This window comes from Cyprinodon tularosa, unplaced genomic scaffold (genome assembly GCF_016077235.1).
Source record: "Cyprinodon tularosa strain WSP-4 unplaced genomic scaffold, ASM1607723v1 ctg209, whole genome shotgun sequence".
Lineage (NCBI taxonomy): Eukaryota > Metazoa > Chordata > Actinopteri > Cyprinodontiformes > Cyprinodontidae > Cyprinodon > Cyprinodon tularosa.
In genome coordinates this window covers 590,106-613,621 of record NW_024038774.1, presented here as the reverse complement: position 1 = coordinate 613,621, position 23,516 = coordinate 590,106, and the positions used below count along the sequence as shown (strand labels likewise).

The window sequence follows — 23,516 nt, the reverse complement described above, 5'->3', positions numbered from 1 at the left end:
AGAATTCCAAAGCAGTGGTTTAAAATGCTTAGAAAAGAAGAAAACGTTCCTTAAAAAGAGAACTCCTCCAGCCGGTAATAGTATGTGAAATATTTCAGTCAGGTTCCTCTAGTTATTGTTGGAAATGGGACAAGCTAACAAATACAGCCCGCAGAAAAAAGGTTAGCTAAGCAGTTAATCATAGTGGTTAGCGGCGCTGTAGATTTACTAAGTCTCCTTCCTTTTAAAGTGATGACTTGAGCCACCCACAGACAAACATGTTTCTACTCTAGTCTGGTTAATTGGGAGAAATATAAGAGCTGATTATTTGCGCTGTGATTTCATTACAAATCCAATGCTGTTTCTATTTAAACTTAAATACAGCTTCAGATTTAGTGATTGGGTTATTTTTATCTCCTTGTCCACCACACAATCACTGTTGTTGCTTTTTAAAAATACTAAGCACAGAGTTTCTTTGTATTAATATAGTTTTCGATTTAAATCAGATATGAATCAATCACCAAACAAGACAGAGCAGAAATTCCCCCACCTCCTTAAATTGACGCTTTCTCAAAGCCATGAGTGCTCTTGTTTTGACTAAGTGAAAAACCACACAAAAGGCCGTGCACGGTGAAACCAAGCTCCGTTATACTCTGGTTGGCATATTACCTCAGGAAATATTTTGCAAATACAGAGTTCACATGTGCTGACTAAACGATGCGTTTTCTGAGCGCTGAAATTAAAAGTAAATAACCAAACCCATTTATAATAGACCAGGAGGAACAGAGTGAGTCAGCCATGACTTACTGTAACTCCACTCAGCTTCGGGTGATAACCTCGTTCGCTCTAAATATGACTTATTCTAGGTATCCGAGGGAGGATTGGCAGACTGCAGATGTAAATAGGTGGGTTTGCTGTCGTATCAAGGCACAACATAGATCAAAGATCAGCTTTTATTTTAGTGATACTTGTTAGAAGCCAACAGTGGAAAACAAAACAAAAAATCAGCCATGTTAAATCAATATAACCATTTATTTAGATATGGTAACTATGGTGCAGAAGCACAAGATAAATAAAATAGGATCCAGCAAAAACATTGCTATATACTCAGCTATCTCTTAATATGAAATGGATGCACCCTGTATTGAAACTGAACCCTAACTCAGATAAAATATTGATCATTTTAAAAACGGCAAAATCAATACTAAAATCTGTCATATTTATTTTTTGTTCTATCATTCTTAATGTTTTTTATGATGCTTTCCAGCAAAAACAGAACCTAAATTCTATTGCATACACAGAGCTGCTGTAGTTTTAGTAGTCATTATGAATAATACCTATTGTGCAAAATATATTTCTGTTAGTGTCTGCTCTTTTCAGAGTAACACAAGTCCAACCAGCCTACACGTTGGATGGTTAGTCAGTCAAACCTGCTTTAGTCGACAGTCCTACTGACTGTAATTTTAAAATGGCATTACCTCAGTAGGACTAATGGTTTGTGCTTCTTTACAGTAGTTTCCATGTATGACTTCTCTATATAATTTTAGAATCAGAAATGTTTCCAAATAGCCAAATCTGTCTCCCCTAGCAACTTCAAACTACTGTGTTTGCTTCATTTAATCCAACTTTTGGCAGTGTGCAGCAGCAAGATGTTATCTTATTTTATCCAGCTGGTAAAAAAACTCTTTTCACTTTCTTATATATCTCATATCTATATTTTCTGAAAAGGATATGAACAGATGTTTGTAACCTTTTATAATCTTAATAAAGTGATGCCTCTTAAAAAAAAAAATCCGTTAGCAACTCAAGCTAATAATAATAGTAATTAAACTTTATTAATCTCACACTGGAGAAATTAATTTCTGCATCTTAACCCATCCCCTTGGGAACGGTGGGCTGCCAGGGTTTTGCTCAGGAGCCCAGAGTCGAGGCTGTGGGGATCGAACCGGGTACCTCCAACCTTCTCAGAAAACAAGCTCACTGCTCCAACCACTAGGCCAACACTCCCCTAATAACACCATATTTCTCTGGATTGCACACATTTAAACCTTGAAGGAATGTATTTGAGTTGATTCTGTAAACTGGAATGCTTGCACGGTTCTTTGCCTCCTATCGGCGGTCCACAATACTACAGCTCTTGAGGCGGGAATTACGCAAACAAATTGGCAGCGCCCATAACATTGAGAAACTTGCCTGGATAGCGTCCTCCTCCCAAATTTCAATGAGAGCCTGAGCTCTGCAGCATCCTAGCTCACACCACGCTCTTTTGATATCATCTATTGTTAATAGACTGAGAAGAAGTTTGTGTTGTGAATAGGTGAAGAAATCTGTTAATTACACAGCCGGACACGCTGGACAACCTGCCAAATGAGTCAGCTGACTGTAAATAGGAGATGAAGCGGTCTGCTCATGCGCTCTTTGTTATCAGAGAACCGTGCCACAACTGAACCGTGCCGAGCCCTACTGTCTAATACTGATCTAGTATTAGATTTAGCGGGGTTCGGTTACGTCTGGCACGGTCCAATTGTGTTCCATTTACACTCAAGAGTTGTCACAGTTTAAAAGGGTAGTGTAAATGGGGCATATGTTATCCTTCATCAAAAATGTAGGTTTGATATCACTGAAAAATATTTACATTGATAGGGGTAACTGTCCCATACCTAGTAATGATTGAGCAGCTCATTCCATGTCTCCTTTTTCTGAGCATTACTGTAATTTTTTTGTTGAGTGTAATGCTTTTTTTTTACTTCCCAGATGTTTCCTAAAAGCTTTGAATGAAATCTGTGTCCTTGAGGGAATCTTTTTTTAAACACTTAATAAAAAAGATCTCGTACAGCAGGACCAGGCAGTATTGTCAGTTTTATGTAGAGCAGGTGTTATTTATGAAGGTCCTGCATCTGCCCTGCTGAGTCCCTCTGCTAGTAAACAATCATTTACTCGAACAGGCTCTCAGAAACAGGTTGTGTTTGTTCTCTCATGACAATGGTCCTGGTCACCAAGGTTTTCCAACAAAAGCAACGATTGCAGTCTTACATTTTCTTTTTTTTTCCCCCACTTCCTTTCCGTTCTCTTCCATTCCTCTCCTTCCTCTTTTCTTAAGCGGTGACACATTCACCGGCGTGCCGGGGCAGCTTATTCACCGGCTGCGTGCGTGTTTTGGGAAAGGCTTTGTAACTGGAGCCGAGTCGTTATCTTTAGCCAAGCGGAGTACAGCCCTGGCCAGACCAGACATTAACTCATACTTTCACTCTAACTCAGGCAGGCAGGAAATGGGAGTATTTTATAATGTCATCCACTCTGTCAAGAACACAATCGCTCAGCTCCCACTGTAAACTATCACAAGGGACGCCGGTTCAACCCTCAAGGATATTGATGTTTCTCTCCGTGCAGGCTGAAAAAAAGAAAGAAATCTATACAGCGTCTGTATCACATCGACACATATGTGTAATTATTTTACATGGCACAGGCACAGAGGCAATGGATTAGAAAGACAGTTTGTGAGAGGAGAAGCTTGAACTGTGTGTCTGCTAAATTTATCATGAGGCCTTTGGGAGCGTTGAAATGAGAACAGTGGCCTATTACTGCTAAGAAGGTGTTTTATTGAGAATACGCCGACATGCCACCCCAGGGAGAGCGCCGGGGGAGAGCAGTGTGGCCGTAGCCTAAACCGCTCTGTGTGTGTGTGTGTGTGTGTTTAGTGTGCACATGCACCGTCTTTTTGCTTGTCACATAGAAAATAAAAGCCCCCTTTTTCTTCTGCTTAATTATTCACTATGATGCCTACTGGAATTGTCACTTTTGACACTTGAGGCGTCTCAGTCAATAATTTATATAGGTCAGGCCATCTTTGCTGAGCCTATTGTTAGTTATTAGCAGATGAGAGCAGTGGCTTGTTATGCAGGCACTTTGTTTATTTTACCACTAGTGTTTGCAGACTGGAATGCATCCCAGGAACATTCCTTCATCCTTGGCCAAAAGGTTTGTAGCTCTTGATGAGAGCCGGGTTTTAGAGCTCTGTTGTTCCGCTCTCTGTTTATTGTCATGATAATGAACATCATAAGGTGTTAATCTCATCTTTAATTCTTTAAGTGGGTAGGGTAATTTAGTTAATTTAGTAATACCTTATTAGCAGCTCATTCTATTTTCCTAAAGTTGGATTTATTGGAGTAGAAATAGATCTGAGCTCTGCTGACTCTCTGAGATGCTCAGCTGGATTAACAGAACATGTCTGTTCTGAGGGCCTCCCCACTCCTCCCTCCTGGTGAGTTCAGTGAGCTCTCCAGTAGGTGGCAGGGTCCTGTTTTCTTCCCCTGGCTGAGTGCACATGGGTGTTGGAGAGTGTGATGATATCATGACAGCTAATTGCTCTCATTGGGATGGAGTTGGATGGATTGCCTTGTAGCTGGTGTAATGTTAGCGGTTAATATAAGTGGGTTTAAGCTCTTCTGAAGGCAAACTGAAGGATAGGAGTTTAAAACCTGGAGAAAAAAATGCCTCTGTTTGATTTTTATTTAACTAAATACTGTTTTCATAAATAAATAGTTAATGTAGACTTATTTTCTCTTGGGGAATTTTATGAAGAAGAAGTAACAACAAAGCATGTGTATTGTTGTTTTTTTTTTTTTTCCAGCAGTTAAAGTGAGTTGTGCCTTTGTTGTGGCAGTGTAAACACTACCGTTTAGCAGAACAATAAAGGCACTGATAGTGGGGCCAGTTTTCTTTCTTTCCGCTGCATAGCTGTGTTTACATATCTGTTGTTTAATTAAAGGCCCTTTTTCTTCAGGCTTCTATTGTTTCAGTCGCACGGCCAGAGTCCCAGCAAAGGGTCAAAGGGTTAACAGCCGTCAACTGTGGCTTTTTTCTTCTCTCTCTTTTTTTTTTTCTTTTTTTGAAGGGGCCCCCCTCACAAAGGCATGGTTTCACCTGCAATCCCCCATTGTGTGGCCCCCATTTGAATTGATTATGTTTAGAGCGCTGCTTGTGATTGGTGGAGAAGGGCGTGGTTGATTGGATAGTTTTGTATCTTGTCAGCCAGGGAGCAACCTCGCGCGTGCAATCTGTCCGTATCCTGAGGAAGGTTGGAGGCTCGGCAGCACAGCAGCGCCTCTTCTCAGCCTCTACTGCTCTCCCCAGCCTGACTGAGCGCCTCTCTCTCTCTCTCCCTTCCTCTCTCACTCTCTCTCTTCCCCTCGCCGTTGCGTTCTCCGCTCTGCTTCACTCCGCACCGCGTGGCCCGGCACTCTGTTTACCCTGCCAGCTAAATGGAGTTTGTCAGGTTTGTCAATATGATTGATTTCTCTGATTTCGCCAGCTTTCTTGTGTTAAAGAAGAAGAACTTGACAATTTAATTTGACCGGAGAAAAAAGGGAGGAATGGATCTTTGTTGTCTGTGAGCTGCTGATGTTTTGTGATTGTAATTGCTTATTTTTGTCATGTGCAGTTTGTGTGAGCTGAGGAGTTATCACGGCTTTAGTCTGACACCGAGATCAGTGAGAGAAAGATGATAGCAGATCATTGGGATTGATTATTACAGAGGCTGAATCTGGATGTTTTATGAAAAACTACTTCAGGTGTTTGTGTTTACTTGTTTACAGTGCTGTTTATTGCTGACAGAAATGAATTTTTTTTTTTTTTTCGGTCAAAAACATATTTCCTGTAATTGCTGTAAGCATTTACACAAAGTTCTGTCAGTGTTTGATTAGTTTTATTTACTTTTCTGATTGTGAGCCAACCAGTTCAGCAGGATCTGGTGCTTGGCTGTGTCCTCTTTGAATTATGGAAAGTTCTTAGAAAAACAGGAAACGGGCTGCTCTGTTGTTCTTACCTTGTAACTTATTATTATTGTTTGTTATTATTCCTCTTTTTAGTGTTGAGAAATTTCTCAAGGTAAAACCTTGAGCTAGTTTTCCTGTGGGGTTTCTTCAGTGTGTTTTTGTTGGTTCGAGTTAAGAACAGCCGCTTGGACTTTTTCTCTTGCTGCCAGCGATGTTCCAGGCTAATTTCTCACTCTCTTCGGGGTGTCAGAGTGAATTAAGACAGAGGCCGGGACAGCTCTATATTTGACACAGTCACCACAAAGCAAGTTGTCGCTCCAGATGTCATCCATAATATCTGCAAGCAAAGTAAGAGTGTGTGAACATTAGTTTACTAGTTTGTGTCTATTTTCTGTGACTTTTATAAAACCCTTTATTACGTCTCACCAAAGTGAAACAACCAAAAAAAAAGTGTCTTTGCTTTTGCTGCTTTCACCACCAACTTTATTTCTAAGTTTCAGCTCCCTGCGTCGGTACTTAAAAAGCGTGTGCCTTAGCTAGAGGAGAGCTGCAGGAGGTGATCAGATGGTTGGTAACGCCGTGCAGCTGTGCAGACGGGACTCGCAGAGTTTGGGGGGATAGCTGGAGTGCGAGCTGATTGGGCTGACAGTTTGTAATCAAAGTTGATTTATTGTTCATTAGTAGTGCATTAGCCCTTTCAGGCAGGAGCGTTATTTGTGCAGTGGTCTGTCAAGGCAAGGGGGCTGCCAGCACCTGTCATTTCTAAAAGCATGACATAGGGAACCAGATATTAGCTGTGTACCCAGAGAGAGAAAAGGGGGCAGCCTGCAAAGCCCCACGCAGCTCCATGGGATATCCGTTACAGGAACGGGCTCTGCTTTGTACTGGAGCAGGCAAGCAAAGACAGGAGACAGACCAGGGAATAGTTTGGAAGTGATATAGGGAGCTACCAGCTGCCGTCTGCTCTTAGTCCCTGGCACCTCTAAGAAAAAACGTGTTTTCACTTGAAAAACGGCTCACTTTTTTTCTTTTTCTAGGGTCGTTAGTGCTTGAAGTATGCACGTCTCTGTTTCACGAAAGGTGATTCACTTTACACTTGAGAAACCATGTGTCTGGAAAGGTCAAGATGTTAAGATAATGATAAGATTGCATGGTGCAAACCTTTTTTATCGTCATTGCTCAGTTCCAGCCAAAGGAGCTGAGGTTATTAACATGTTACACTGAGAAAATGATTCTGTTTCAGTAAGGCATTTGCATTTAAGTTGTTGCGCTCACCCTGGCATTGTTCTATCTAAACCGCATGAAACAACTTTTAAGAGAGTAAAGAAGCAACATAACTTGTGTCCCTGACGTCTGCCGTCATGGAAACGAGGATTTGCTTTTGCATATTCAGCCCGCAGAAAATAGAAACAATCTGTACGAGGACGTGTCGGCCTATTGTCTTTGCCTACAGTTTCATTTGAGGAGGATTTAGCAGGCTGCGATCTTAATTAAATCTCAACCGGCTCAAATGATTCCTCTGAAAACGTGCAGCGTTGCGCAACCGCGGCGAGCCGGTGATCTGTGGACCACAGAAGCCCAGATTACCCCGACAGTGATTCCTAGATGTGACCTGTAAAAGGTGAAGATGATGAGCTGTCGTGTGTGTGTGTTGAATGAGTTGGTTTAAATAAGTGTGGCGTCTTTTGCAGCTCTTAAAACGGTGTGAAAGACCTGGAGGTGTGGCCTGAAAGGTCAAAAAAGCAACAGGACACTTTAAGGATGCACACAACTAGTTTTTGCAATGAGAACAAAGAGAATTTGTGCGTCAGAGTTGGTAGAAACAACTTTTCTTTGTTTTTTTAAACGCCAGAAAATGAGCGGTTAATTCTGTTATAGTTGAAGTAATATTATTCTAATTAAAATGTGGATTTACCCATTTTTGATTTACTAGGCTCATATTGTTGGAGGTGTAAACGTATGCTGTCACCTGTGCTCACACTAACATAACCAGGCTTTTTTTGCTGGCTGTCTCGTCCCACAGTGCAGCTTGTTTATTTAAATCCAACACCGGGTCGGATCCTGCCAGAGAAACCTGTTTGTTTCTAATCGACAAGTTAATTAAAACTCAGTTTTAAGCTTTTCTTTTCTTTTTTTTTTTCTTTTTTATTTTTTTAAGAGTTGCTGCTGCTAATTTGCGCCCCAGCCTCAAGATGCATCCAGAGAGACTAAATGTGGCTGTGATTATCCTGTTTACTTTGTCTGTAAATATTTATCAAACTTCCTGATTGTGGATGACGAGAAGAGAATTAATGCCAGTCTGATGGTGGGCTGGGAAAAAAGTCACTTTAAATCGTCCCGTTGTGCTCTGTAATTTTTATTGTTTGTAAACACATCATTCTAATTAGAACGTATTATCATCTCTAGGAATTTTCTATATTTCCTCCGTATTTTGTATTATATGGGGAAGCTATTATTGGATTGTAAAATCCACAGTGTGTCTGTCTGAGGGGAGAAAATGCTCTCCACATCAGAGATTTCAATCAACCTGAATGGCTAACATGGAATTAGTCCTTCCAGCCTCGTCAGCGGCTAATTATGTTCACACATCACTTAAATACAATAGCTCCCGTGAAATCCTCATTCCGGCACCATTTTCACGCTGGAGATCATACAGTCGGGATGGGAAGTCGTTTTCCCCGCGCTACAGTGGGGCCAAGGTAAAATAACGGCGTCAGACGGACTCCACTCTGATTTCTCCAGGGCTTCTTATTTCTTTTAACTTCTCCATTCCATTTGATGTCCCCAGAAAACAAGATGACCCCGGGGAGCACAAATAAAAATGTGATAATTCTCTTCTGGTGAGCCCCCCCATTTCTGTCCTCTTTCAGCCTCGCTGCACCTTTCTGGCCAGCGGAGAATGACTGTCTCCCTCATATTCACCTTTTTGTCCTTCGTTCGTATTATTGTGCAGAGACGGTGGTTCTTCCTCTGCTCACACCTCCATCTGACTTAATATAGCATAAGCAGTTGTGATGATGTTCTATTAACATTAATATTTGCTAAATGTTTAAAAACAAAAAATATTAATTACAACATTTAACCTTTATTATCTTAAGTTATCCAATATATGCATTAAAACATTTATAGGTATTTTTATGAAAATTATGGTGTTATAAAAGTGTCATGTTAGTTATATCTTAAAAACAATCTTTGCTGTTTTGAATTAAAACATACAGAGTAAATATCTGCTAAATTCACTTATCAATAGGAACTAATCTCGCGGAATACTAAACCTTTTGCTTTTTTTACTTCTGCATAGAGCTACACAAAGATGCTAAAAAGTTGTTAATTAATGTGTGTCTGCCACTTGAAACTTTCCAACTCTAGTTCTAAAACATGAATAACAGCAGTGTTATTCATGGCATAATTTATATATACAGTAGTATAGAAGTAGAATATTTCAGTTTTGCAGCCAGCTGACTGTGAGTGTGCAGCAGCAGGTTTAATTTCAAGCTTTTTAGGGAATTGAATGGCTTTTATTTAAATGACTATTTATTGATCCCCCCCCCCCCCCCTCCTTACACCGCATTATTTGTTTTGAACATCTAAAGAACCAGTTCTCCTAAAGGTCGTGGAAAATAGCTGCTAACACCCTGCCTGGTTCTGTTGGAGGTTTTCCTCCCCACTGACCCCTCATGCATGCTCAATATGAGTTGCTTTATAGCTAGCAACTCAGTGGAGTTTTTTCAGACAAAAAGGCTTTTACGAACTGGAAAAGGAAACTGAACTTGACAGACTGAAATAAGACTGGATTCATATAGTTTAACTGATTATTATTTTCTGTTTATTACCTGGATCTGCTTGTTTTGTTAAAGGGCTTTATTTGGCATCTGTAAAGAGCAGGTGCTGCATTTGTAAAATACATTCAATAAATGTTTGATGGTTTTTGTGTTTGCATAGTAGAGCAGTGGAGGAACAGTTGGAACATTATGATTCCTTCATTTATACTCTTCCAATAATGTATCCATCTCCCATATGGTTTTCTCTGCACATGCAGTGTTTTCTGAGCTGCAGATGTTGCTGTATGTACTGGTAGCTGCTAACATGCCATAGTTTAGAGTTGTGCAGCTGTCTGTGTGTGAGAGTGTTTGGCCAGCAGGCCCGTGCTGGTACAGTATTTTGCCTCCAGTCACTCTGCAGCTGTGTGAAAATGTTCCACCTTTGAATGTTTATGTATGGGAGGCACCTGGAGAGCACCACACCTTCCTGAAAATTCATAAACGTCAGCTATTTCTGGCATCCTCAGCATGTCCTCTTTTTCACACCTTTTTCTACGGGCAGAGCAGATTAGAGCTGGGCTCTGCGGATCCCTTCAGTTATTAGCCGGCTCCGAGTCCCGTTTTAGGGACTATCTTTGGACGGTGATGTATTTTTGTGGATCATCTGGAGTTATGATGTTATCCGGGAGGATAAGGGAGGGCGCTGTGTGGGAGTGCTTTAAATGGCGACTGGCGTCCTCTGTTTGCGTTAAATGGGTACAATACAGCGGCCCAGGCAATATTTTACACTTAAAGTGCTCCCCCCGCCCCTCCACTCAATAGGCCCCTGTCTTAGGTAGATTTTCACTCCGTCAGTACAGGATTAAATGGTAGTAGTTACATTGATCAATAGGTTAAGAAGCATACAATCCCTCTTGCTGCTAATGACCTCAGTAGTAATGGGTAATAAAATGGGGGCGTGTAATAGTCTCTTGCAGGGGTTGCGTACAGAGGAAGCAGCTATGGCTGTAGTTAACGTGAACCAGACCCTCCTGACAAAGCAAGGTGGGAAACCAGGGTGGGATGCACACCTCAGTTGTCTGTAATGCTGAAGGAAGCATTCGGAAAGCAGTCGGTCGATTAGTTAGGGCTGCAGTGTCGATAAAAGTTTGGAAAAAGGATCAAATATGAGCAGAATCAAACATTAAAAAAACAGCAGTGTTATTTCTAATCCTCCAAATGTGCGCTGTGTGTAATATGACATATTGGACCTGCATGTCAGCCAGACAGGGCTGCTCCGTTGACCTTCAAAATAGTTCATCAAAATTAGTGATGCCGAGGAAAAAAGGACTTCAGTGGATAATGACTGTGAAATTGGGAAATGGGGGGGGGGCTATGCAAATGACAAGACAAGTCATGTGCAAAAGTCAAGATGAACTGCATATTAAGACGTGATACAAGGGGGAATTAATATTGCATTCTGCTCCTTGCGCCTTTGTGCCCCGGCGCTGGAAATGAGAATTGTGGAGTGTGTGTCAGTCTTGGGTGGGGCCGGGCCGCGCTTCGGTTCTCCGGTGGCTGAAAGAACTCAGGCCGGTGTAGTCTGGCACGGCTCAGCATCAAAGCTGCTCCTTCCTGTGTGATATCACCGCTCATTACGGCGCAGCTTCGTTTTTGTTTAATACTACACTGAGAAGAATAATTAAGGTTATGTGCATGTCAGAAAAAAAGATCTTTTAACAGCTAAATTCCACTCAGAAATGCATGAAGGGCTGTCATTAGTGCTTATATGGCAGCAAAATATGGGTTCCTTCATGACGACGGGCCGTCAGCATCAGCCGCTGACAGGAGCCTAGACATGCTCATGTACTTTGTGTTGCTGTCTTCATGCAAATGCACAATTGACACAAGCATCTAGTGCAAGTTCATCAGGCGAATGTTAAGGTAAGGGGATTTTAATGGTGTTTCACATCACAGCATCGAGCAGCAGCGTCCCGACACACTCCGACTGCCTTATGTCGCTGGAGCAATTAAGGCCCGCTGACAACTGTGGACGCTCTCTCAATGTCACAACAAATCAGTTGTTTGGAGGAGTCGTGCACTCACACCTTTCCTGTGAGAGTTAGAGGCCTGTGTTCTTCAGCGCGGCTCCTCCTCCTCCTCCAGGCGATCTGCGCCTTTAAAACAGCACCTCAGTGCTGACAGCATCTCTAATGAGATAGTCGGACATGACACGGGGAGCCTGTGCAGTGAGTGAACCACAGAGTTTTTGACGCAATCACTCACATCCGGTATCAGCTTCTCAGAGCTGTTATCTTGTGTTTATGTACCACAGTTTTGAGGTATGGACACAAAAAATAAAAATACATAACAACTTACCACTTTTATCAAAAAATATATATACTAAAATGTTTAATTTAATACCAATAGTATTTTTTTTCTTATATGGATTTTGATGCACTGATTTGACTCAAGAACATGTAGTTGTTTCAGTAATGGTTCATTTCTCATTAAATTTACCCATTTTATAGTATTCATGACTTTTTTCTGATTTGGTCTGTCATTAGAAATGTATAACATGCTAATAGTAGCTGGATAAGAGGGTTTAAAGGTTTTCTACTCTTTCATTTTTTTGTCTGGAAATATTTCCAAAGAAGTTTATGAGCTGAATAAAAATCTGGCACATTTAGCTGCATTAAGGAGTCAATTAATTAGTCATTTCAGTCCAACTGGGTAGAGGTCTCTTCCCTGCTAGAGTGGGAAATCCCCATAGCATGATGCTGCCGCCACCATGTTTTCAATAAGGAAAGAGCAGCCGCCTGTCAAAAGAAAGGTTGTAGGTTTGATTCCAGCCCCTGGTAAAGCACTTTACCTCAGGTTACCCACTGTTTTGAGGCGTATCAGGGTGCGAATCTGTGTGCTTGTGAGGCTGAGTGAATGCGACACCCTGTCAGTGCGACTAGAAAATAGCTACAGATTATACATTTAGTGTGACCATTGCATGCTGGCTGCCTTACAGAGGGAGGCCGGAGGGAACTACAGCACAAAGTGTGTACAAGTCTAAAGATGGAACTTCTGATAATACAGTTGTTATAGTTACGCATTGCTGCTTATCTCGTCTTTTTTTCCCCGTGGCCTTCTGTTAATTATTGACTGTATTTTTGAGCATGTATCATTTTGTGTTTAGTGGTTGGCTCTGACTCACGATTTAGTCAAAACATCCCTCTAGATGTGTTATGGCTTATTGATTTTGGATCAGTTACTTCCTGTAAAGTTCATTTTCAACCCTTTGCTAAAAGTTAGTGGCATTATTGTGCAGGTTATACATTTTTTAGCCTCTGACATTAATGTTTCCTCTCCTATCTGTGCAGGTTCCAGTGTCAGTGGCTATGATGACACCTCAAGTGATAACTCCACAGCAAATGCAGCAGATTCTCCAGCAGCAAGTCCTGAGCCCTCAGCAGCTCCAGGTCCTCCTCCAGCAGCAGCAGGCCCTCATGTTACAGCAGGTAAACGTGCCGCATTCAGTGTTTCCTTTTCTTTTTTTTTTCAACAATCACTGTCGTTTCTGTAGGATAACATTTTCTGAAACTCAAAGGTTGGGACTCGGAGAAACTTCCAACTCATCTGTCAATCCTTTTTGATTTCTTTGCAGCAGCAACTTCAAGAGTTTTACAAAAAACAGCAGGAACAGCTTCACCTCCAGCTCCTCCAGCAGCAGCAACATGCAGGCAGCAAGCAGAGCAAAGAGGTAAAGCTGACATCACCCCGGCCTACCAGACAGAGCATGGCAAGCATACGCCTGCTCTCTTAACTCCATCTGCTTTCAGGCTGTGGTTTGGAGCACAGACATGTGTGTGGTGGTGGTGGGGGGGCTGTGTAGGGTGCACTCATGCTTCTGATTAGCATGTCCGACTTTCTGGGTAAATGTTAACAACAGACTGATATGATGACTCTGGTTCTGAACTTGTCTCCCTGTTAAAAGTGTAACATTTGAGATGTCAGACTGCTTCAGACTCTTAGATTTTATTTTATGCTGGAGCCACACAGTGAAAGGCATTTCAAAACTTTACAGTTAAACTTCTTTTTTAAAGTGTAATTCTAAAACAGAACCTATAGTAGATCCGTTACAAACAGAGGGATATATATATATATATATATATATTTTTTTTTTTTTTAGTTTTTCCACACCTCCAGCTAAAGGAAAACCCCCAAATCAGTTAGAAATAAGTTTTTAAAACTGCATTTAGTTTGCAGATACATATCCATGTGCAGCACACAAACCCCTTATCCAAGCCTCCTATTGGATGAATCAATGGGGTGTGGTATGTAGGCTACTGAGGTGTTTTGGAAGCCCAGGTTGCATTGGTCACAGCATTTCATCTTCCTCTTTACAATAATCCTTAGATTTTTTTTAGGCATTTTGAGTGAGGCGCCTGTCCTGAAAGTAGATGTTTAATATTTATTTTCTGTCAAGCCTGGGTAAAACATCTGTGATGTCTCTTGTTCCAGATTTGCTTAGCACAAGAAATATAATTTGTGACTCATTTCTATCATTATGATTCTTACCCAAACTCTTATATAAGCTTTGCTTCACAATGAAAGCAGTGATTTTTTCCTTCCACTCAACTTTCCATTAATATGTGTGGATACAGCAGTTGGTGAACATCCAGCTCCTTTAGACATGACCTCATCCTCTCTGTAGGGGGAGATGGTGTCATACTCTAGTCTTCTGATAACTTTAAACTATATTAATCAAAATCAATATAAATCAACAAAATATATACTACAGTTAATACATTGATTTCCCTTTTAGAATCAATGGGTTTCGAGGTCATACAGTGAATTAGTGAGTTGTTGCAGTATGCTCTATTATTTATTCAGGTTTGTTTCTACCTAGGTGAATAGATTCCCACTAACTCTCCATGCTCCAACCTGCTAGAGACTTTATCAACCAAGAGGCTGAAGCTTTCAGGGAGTAGTGTGGACATTGTAATGATGTCAAATAAAACATAGCCGAATGAATAGTGATTTTCATAAAAAATCTACACGTGTATGTCTATCCTGTTATCTAGTACACAAGTGTCCTCCGCAGCCGAAGATGACCGTTCCTGTGTGCTGTGTGTAGGACATAATAAAAGCTGAAAACAGGGAGCAAATAAATCTGAGCTGCTTTTCTTGGTAATTAACATGGAAATGGCAGAAAGAGAGAGAGAAGGCATGTAATTTTGAGATATGAGTGCAGAGAGCGCTCCCAGCTTTGTTTTTTTTTTCTTCCCGATTTCTCTCCTCTGCTCCTCGCCTCACAGCGGGGCCTGCTCATAGGCAGCGGCTTAATGCGTGTTAATGACAGGCGGATACGGGGCGTCGCCGTGGACAAAGCAAATTATTACCGCGCGGTCAGAAGAAGTTCAAAGACGATCTGGGAATTTTTCTGAGTTCCATGTTGGGAGAGCTAAGACGTGCAGCTGGAAAATGAAGCCGAGCTCCACGCACGCGCAGCGCACGTCCGCATGCTGTCGAGGCGCCCCCAACTTCAAAGTTATAGCTCCCTAATTAATGAACTGCGGGCTTCAGTTTGGACAAGTTGCGGCGTGATGCTCCCATAAATCAACGTGACAGCGGCGCTCCTCGGCCTCAGATAAGGCCTGTCACCAACTCACATCTGATGTAAACACTAGCAGACCAAAAGGGGGGGTTGCAATTGATCAGTTGAATGGAGCATGAGCATAAAAGAGGGAAAAAAAATCTACTTTTTAAGCATATTATGTATGATCACAGGAAATGGATGCAGCCTCAAGAGGCTCTTCTCCTCTGCTGCTGTTTTCTTTCTCTTCCCATCGCTCGCTCTTTTTCACCAGCGTTTCTAGCAGCCATCAAAAGACAGAATAAGAATTATGCAGCGACTCCCCTGTGGCTGCCAGACAATAACCCCCTGTTGTTGCTTTGTGCCTCTTTTATTTTAAAGACATCAAAATTTAGTTTTTCAAAGATCTTTAACTTTATATTTGAAGCTTGACAATAAAGGGCCTGCCACTGCCACTCTTTATCATTTGTCAGGGGCTGTATTTTTCTCTCCCTCGTGCCACTTCTTGTTAACCTCTTATTTGGTCGATTGGGTTTGGGGGGGGGGGGTCTTAATGTGTCTGCATGCTGGGAGCGCACAGGAGCTGCTGTCAGCTGATGGGACTAAGAGAGGAAAAAATAGTGAAGGAGAGAGGGTTAAATTCATCTTGCAGTGCTTGATTTTTTTCTTTTCTTCCTCTTTTCTGCAGAGCCACCCTCTATTTATTTAACGTTTTGATGAAAGACATTGTTCTGTGTGAAGTCCCGCCCCCGTAGCTCTATTATCTCCATCTGAGGCTGTCAGGGAGGGAGGAGGTGATGAAACAAGAACAACTACAGACATAAGAAACTTCTCTTCCCCCTGATGGGAGGAGAAGAACCAACCATCTTTCAGAAACAGCAGAGATCAGAGAAGAGCCTTGGTTGCTCTCATCCTACAGGATGCACCTAACTTAAAAAAAAAGCACCTAACATGTCATTTCTGACCCTCCACCCTGGCACCCAGGAGCATCCTTCTCCTGAGTGATCCATTGAAATGAGCCCGTCGCTGTAATGGGCCGCCGCTTCCCAGGAGCTGTTTCTTTAGTCAGACAGAGGTGGATTTGAGGGTAGGAGGGATGGCAGAGGAACTGTTTGACCCTTTTGGCTCACAGAACAGGGGCGGGCAGAGAGGAACCCATTTCATCTGGTTGTTTCAGAGCCGCCAGTCAGCGACCTGTCTACCAGGCTGCACCGAGATCTTTTCTCTCTGCACTCAATTGTGAGAAGTAAACAAGGTGGTGTATCCTGTGTTTGGTAAAAGGGTGCGGTGCACAGCTTGGCAGCCACAGCAGGGCTTTTAGTGACCCCCCCAGGCTTGACAACTGGCCTTGTGTACTCATAAACAGACCTGGTATCCTGTTGAGTCTCAGGCAGGCTTATTTTGACGTTATCTGTAACACCGAAGGTTTTTCAGCTCATCTGATATTTAACACCAGGATTTCTGCAAGGTTAAAACAGAAAAAAAGTCATCACAATTTTACATCGTAGAAAGTCTAATTATATCACAGCTCTTTGTTAGTAATCTAGTTTTATTATCCACTATCAGGAAAGTGTGCAACCATGTGAAGCAATACCCATCCCCTTCAAAGACTTCTCTTTCATTTTGCTTTCTTAGTTATCAAAATATTTCAGATTATCTTTATAAATATAATATCAAACTAACCAGAGTTAATCTTCAAATTATTTCTATTAAAGACTCAATGCTTTCCAGACCAACCTGGCCCTCTGCTTGGCCCCTATTTATATTATGAACAAGAACATGTCATGGTTCTGTATTTTCCTTTTGAAACCCTTAGAAACTGTCTTTAGATTAATTCACCTAAACAGCACCTGTTTGACGACATGAAGCAGGCTAAACTATCAAATAAGAAACATTTATAATTCTGAACTAAAGTCATTCAAGAACGAAACACCAGTCTATGAAGGGTGACGATGATACTTCTAAGGGCTTTAACCTTTGAAAACTGCAGTGAGTCATGATCTAGAATGGCCTCTGTGTCAACTATAAGTTGTACAAATATAAAGATGAGGTTTAGGTTGCCACAACTTTTCCACCCAAAACAACAGTTTGGATTTTTTCCCCTTGCCATTAGATAATAAAATCAGAATTTAAAAAAATGCATCACGCATTAAGTTTATCCCTGCCGGTTAATTAACTTTATTTGATGATCTGAAAGATTTGAAGTTTGCCAGAAAAAAAAAAAAAAAGGTTAAATGCACATTAACATCTTGGAACTTCATATAACCTGTAAGAAAGACTGAAGGAAGAAAAATTTCTGTGTTGAATTTAAAAAACTTTGAAACTTTTGGTTCATATAATTTATTTAATGATCCTAAAAACTTCTAACGAACTGAAAAAACCCTTTTTTTGATTGAAGGAAAGGTTAAAAGTCATTTCTCCCCCCCAGTGCCTCTGTTAGCTAAATAGAATCTCTCATTTGTTTGGACTCGTATACGTTTCAGGGAATATTAGATAATTTCCTTCTATTTATTGTTCTATCTTGCCCTTTTTTTCCCTCCCTGCTTTCATATCACATTTTCATACCATCAATGTTTGCACGTTTCACTTTTTCGAGCCAAAACCTAACCTCTCCTTTAACCCCAAAGTGGGAGATGACACACCAGAACTTTATTAAATGGGTTTTTTTTGTCGGTGAAGCAGCTGCAGCCCAGCCAGATGAAGAAAACAGCTATCTCTCCGTCAGCGTGTGATTGAACACAGCTTGCCGCGCTGAGCTGGGGGAAGAGTGCATCCCCCAGCTCAGCGCCATGCCTGGGAGACTTGAGAGTTTCTAGGGTGGTTATTAAGCACTTTGATTTAGTCACACGTTGTTTGCTGAATTATGAATGGCTGTAATTAAATTCCTGTGGCTCTTATTATGAATGATTAACTATGTTGTTTCATTGTTTGTCATTTGCCTCCCGACTGCCGTTAATTAAGAGAGAGACAGGAGCAGGGTCTACCTGTCTGAAGAGGGCCCAGAAAAACTCCCTGTAAAGAGAAAGTCTATAAAAAGTTGTTTTGCTCTGTTTTGTGGAAGCGTGGAAAATTAACCTGTTTTATTATGAATCAACACCGAGACTCCAAAGTGTCACATCTACAGTGAACTTGGAGCAGCTTCAAAGTAGCGGTGTTCAGTATGTTTGTCTGCTTATAGTGCATGTCTGTGTGTTCTCTGTGTCTCCAGCAGCAGGTGTCAGCGCAGCAGTTGGCCTTCCAGCAGCAACTCCTGCAGGTCCAGCAAGTCCAGCAGCAACACCTGCTCAATCTTCAGAGACAAGGACTGCTCACCATCCAGCCAGGACAGACCGGCCTGCCGCTGCACTCGCTCACTCAGGGTCAGTACCTCACAGGCCTGGTGCCACTTCCAATTCCCCCTCCTTCAGCACACCGTAGCTCAACGTACCTCAACTAAATATAGGAATACAGCCGAGCCTTTTCTTTGGAGTTACAGAGCCAAACTGAAAATATAGTTATGAGACAACTGCCTTATGAAGAACTGATCCTGCAGTATACATATAGATTTATGGTCTATATGTATACTGCAGGGAGTCACAGCTAAAGCGGGAAAAGCTGACAAGATCATTGTTGTCAAAAAGAAACCATTTGTTGGAGAAAGAAAGGTGTAAGAAAACTTGTTTAAAGTTTTCCATTAGCAGTTTAGAAGACACAACAAGAAGATGCTGTAGTTAGATGGAGGCAAAAATGAACATTTTATCACCTGGAACAACCACCCCATCTCTCTGACATACGGTGGTGGCCGAATCATACTGTGGTGATAGCTTTCTTCAGAGGGGAGAGGAAAGGTTTCATGCAGAGGTAAAGAGCAGGATGTGGAAGCTATTCTAAGAGCCAGAGCTCCAATGGATGATTTAGATCTGTGGGATCAGATGGCTAAGTCAAAGCCCAGGCCGAGTTCATGGCAAACCCTTAATGCTGCTGGTGAGACGGAGCTTCAGCTGGATCCACAGATGTGCACAACTTACAGATATATCCCCCAACATCACGAATCCCAAAGAACATACAGATGCTAATGTGATTTTATAAACTTGGATGACCTGCCACTGTTATTTCCTTTTTACTGTTCTTGTTTAAATTTGCTTAAGGACAGAACAATGGATGACTTATCAAAGAAACCACATACTGACTCAGAACACACCTTCAGCAAATCTCCTGTTAATTATTGACCATTTTACTATACCGGGGAATATAAATAAGTTATAAATAAGTGAATAAATCTTATAACAGTTTCCCCCAGACATGCCTGCTGCTCGCATAGCTTCAGCTCTTTAAACCAGCTGTTTCATATCACCTGAGATTTTCATCTCAGCAGTGAGGATCTGTGTCCAGTGTCTGTAATCGGCATCCTCACTGAAAGTCCCCTCTATCAAATCAGACTGTGTCTATTGTTGGGAAACTGCCTGTGAACTTGTCGTTGTGAAACTGTTTGTTATTTGATCGGCAGTCATTGCTGTTTGACATTAGAAGTTTATTTCTTTATTTATCCTGAGCTGTTTTGTAAAGGAGTGGCTTCCTTGTGACAAAGACGCCGTCATCAGGGTTTAAGAGCATGACATTGACTATTCATTCCCAGCTAAGACAAACAGTTTTGAAATAACAAGATAAAACAGGGGGGTATGGGGGGGGCTTAGGTAATGGGCAAACACAAACAGGGTTTGTACAGTGGTGTTATTGTTTGGACGGGCTGTGGAATCAGTCATCAGCCGGGAGACGACCGCCATAGGCGCAGGCGTGGGGCACCGCTGTTGTTCCAGTGGTGCTTTGTTGAAGAGCTGTGTGCTAGATGCCTGGCAAACACTCACACACCCCATGAGTAAAGCACATATGAGCGATAAGGCCAGGTACTTTTGATGGATTTCACAACAGGCCTAGAACATCCTGTTTATTCAGTATTATCTCCAAATACCTCTGAGACATCGGATTCTTGTCCTATCCTGTTTCTTGATCCTTTTCACACCACATAATTTTTTTTTTTTTTTTTTTTTTGATACAACAGTTTGCTTTGTCAGGACAATGATGGTAATTTCTCCCCAAAGTTAGGCAAATAAGTAAACGTAATGGAGTACAAAAAAGCTCAAACTGAAGAAAATGCTGAAAGTTTCCCTCCTGTTCTATTCAGCAGTTATGTCTGCGAGTACTTTGCAACATATTTATTTTTAGTATTTGAAAACCCACACTTCTATGTATTTTATTAGGACTAAGATGTAGACATGGATAATTGTAAATTGGTTAAACTGCTTGACAACCGTCTATGAACATCCATTTTCAGGTCTTATGGCTCACATTCCACTGGTTGTAGGTACAGACTTTGACTAGACCTTTGAAAAACTGGTTTTCAATTTAGCTTTCTAATTGCCCAGTCTGTTATTTTATGTAGACAGCCATGTCTACATAAAATATCATCTTATATGATTTCCAATACTCATGTTATGATTTGGAATATGCTGACTCTCTGCTGTGCTAAGGAGCTGGCCTGATAGTGTTCTCTTATTAACTTTGGAGGCCTTCATAGAACAGCTGGATTTGTACTGAGATTAAATCACAGACAGGTTGAGTCTGTTTACTAATTAGGTGAAAGCATCTGGTTTCACTATGATTAATTCAAGGGTATCATGGAAAAGGGGGCAGACTGAAAATGTATGTCAGACTTTGCAGATTGCTGTTTGTAAACAACCTTTTAAAGGGATGTTATGTCTTCCTTCACTTCACAAGAGTTATCTGTTCTTCCTCTGTCTAAAATGCTAATAATGTGCATTAAGGTTTGTAGCTGTGATATTTTCTACAAATGAAGTGTTGAATACCGTTTGCAGAGCAATGTGAGAATAATTTTCTCTTTAGAAGAAAACCTAAAAGGTCATCTTCTTCTGTCCAGGATGAGGCTCTGACTCAATCATACTCGTTTCAGGTCGTTATAGCGTTCCCAGCCTGCTTGTTTCGCTCGTGTTGCCCACCGATGTTTAACTGTGTCTCCGACAGCTGAAACAAACCTCAGCTTAGTGCCCCCGGTTTGCCCTCTTATTCTACACATTTTCTGCTTGACTGTTTGAAGTTATTGATGACCTTTCTGTTTTCCACATCACTAAACCCTTTCATGCATCAGCGGGCCAGGCCCACGGTGCTCAGATCTAATCTGCACTATGCAGCTAGCTGTTAGCGCTGTGTCGGAAGTGATGAGTTGATCTGCTCCGTTTGCGTCCCAGTGACCATAGATCCCTACTTGGGGGGCCCAGTAAATTGCCATGGCTTTCATTAGTTGATGATTTTTATGTCTTTCGTTGGAAAATGTGAATATCAGTGATTATTATCAGTAATTATTTGAAAAGGCCACTGTTAATGCATGCTATCAACGTCATTCCTTGTTTTTTTTTTTCACGTGCTTAGTAAATTAAGGCATCAAACGGTTTTCAAATAACAAACTTTCCAATTAGGTGTGCTTTTTAGTTCCTGTGATTCTGTTTACAGCAGAGTTTTATTCCTTTTATTTGGCCTATTTTTCTTTCTTGGCCAAGACAAATTACAGTAATTGTTCCGCTGAAGCGACGGTCTAAAGGAATGCATCTGAATTAGCTTTTCAAAAACACTGATAGCGCTAATTAAGTATAAACTTGTAGATAGCAGTTGAGAGTGAAAAACAATTGCTCACATTATCTGGCATATAATTTGTCTCTCTTGTTGTAAATTCCTTTGACATTAATGTTCAAAGTGTTGGAGGCAGCCAGACGGTATCTGTTATGAATTACAGCAGAGCGTTTGGGGAGGATGCTCATAAATATGAATTTGATCTAAGCAGTATCCACCATCCACCCCCACCCTTCCCCCCCGCCTCATAGAGAGCCAACCTTATTGACCTGATAAGATGCGACACCCCCTCACCGATTTATGTGGCTCAGGTGGGATGATCAGAGCTGTTGCCCCTTATAGATTCTTTTTATGTTTTTGTTACATTTCAGCCTTTTTTTTTATTCGAAACAGGGATAAAATAGGTTTTCATTCCACGGACTTTGACTAGGCTTGACTTTGACTCATTGAAGTTACTTTCATTGTGAATGTACACATTCATGTGCTCTGGTTCATGTTCCATGCTCTGGTTTAGTTGGCCTCATAAAGGAGAAACTCTTCTCTTATCAGTGCATGGAGATTTTCCCAAACATCTTTGGGATTATCAAGAATTGTTTTTTTTTTTTAGAAAAAGTGCGACAGGCCACTCCTGTTGTGAACAATGGCTCTCAGTGTGATTTATTGCCGTTGGATGACACAAAGTAAAGTAAACAACTGTTTCTGATCTCAACTGGATCTCTTTAGATCAGAGCATGATGTGTTCTTTTATTTTCTGATTCGTTTAATGGTGTAAAAACCCTAATAGAATAAATCTTCAGTGGGGGTGAAAATGTTGTTACATTGTCTGTTAACACATGTGTGAATGTATTTAAAATGCACTATCAACCTCCCATAGATGATACTTTACAAAACAGCAAGTTGCTGAACCTGTACGACATCATTTAAGTTGTCCTGGAGGGGGCCAGTGGGATAGTGACAAGACAAATTTGAAAGCAGAGAATGTGGCGAGCCATGAAATGCTCAGCGAGCAGCAGCACGTCGGGGACAGTGGCGGGTAATGCCGCCGACCTGTCAGTGATTGATACATCCAGCAGTGGGCTGCTGGTAATACTTCCTGCCGCAGTTAGACAGGACATATTTCAGACCAAAGGGGTGCGTATCAGCAGGCCGGTGATTACGGCAACATAAACAGGGGTGCAGTAAAGGTCCCGGTCGGATGGAACAATAAACTAATAGCGATGTCACCGTCCCCCTCCCCCCATGGTACTGGGCATCACGCGCCAGAAGTAACAGCGCAGTTTAAAGAGCCCCATGCACTGGGGGCCATTTTTTATTTGGGGGATGATGGGCTGCAACTGATGTCATTATGAACCCTAAATCAACTTTCTGCTTGCTTGAACATGGTCACCTGGGTACACAAGGACAAGGACAGGAAAAGGTTGAAGAGCTCGGCCTGTCTCTGTGCCAGAGCTACCTGCAGATGTAAAATTGAGTTGCTGGGGCGGTGATCAATCAAGTGTCCCAACAACATACATTTTTTAAAGTGCTTGTCCGGACTTACCAGTCGTAATGGGCCGGGAGAGTTGTGTTGAAAAATGGAAAGAAGGAAGATAAACCAATCTGGCATTTAAAGGATGGACAAACTGGCCACCTAAGAGAAAGATTCTACACTTCAATGTCATTACGGGCCCTGCAATAGTCGGATGGAAGATGCAGACCCAGAGACTAAATCTAACACCCGCAGGGACATTTGTGTAATGATGTTTTATTGTCATTTATAAGGAATCATGAGGCATGGCTGTTGTTGGATTTTAGGAGGTTAGGGGTTACGCCGCT

General features: G+C 41.6%; 1 protein-coding gene across 15 annotated transcripts in view; it reads left to right on the top strand.

Moving 5' to 3' along the window:
- The window catches only part of foxp1b (forkhead box P1b), a 232,979-nt gene that overhangs the window by 171,932 nt on the left and 37,531 nt on the right, over positions 1-23,516 (top strand). For 7 of the 15 annotated variants that reach the window (XM_038285226.1, XM_038285234.1, XM_038285225.1 and 4 more), the window contains 3 exons: positions 12,865-13,002; positions 13,149-13,244; positions 18,289-18,439. In XM_038285226.1, coding sequence (XP_038141154.1) covers positions 12,865-13,002; positions 13,149-13,244; positions 18,289-18,439 — 385 coding nt within the window. Of the gene's footprint in view, positions 1-5,021; positions 5,255-5,917; positions 6,102-12,864; positions 13,003-13,148; positions 13,245-18,288; positions 18,440-23,516 lie in introns of those variants that run through there. The other 8 variants (XM_038285238.1, XM_038285231.1, XM_038285233.1 and 5 more) reach the window with 5 other exon arrangements.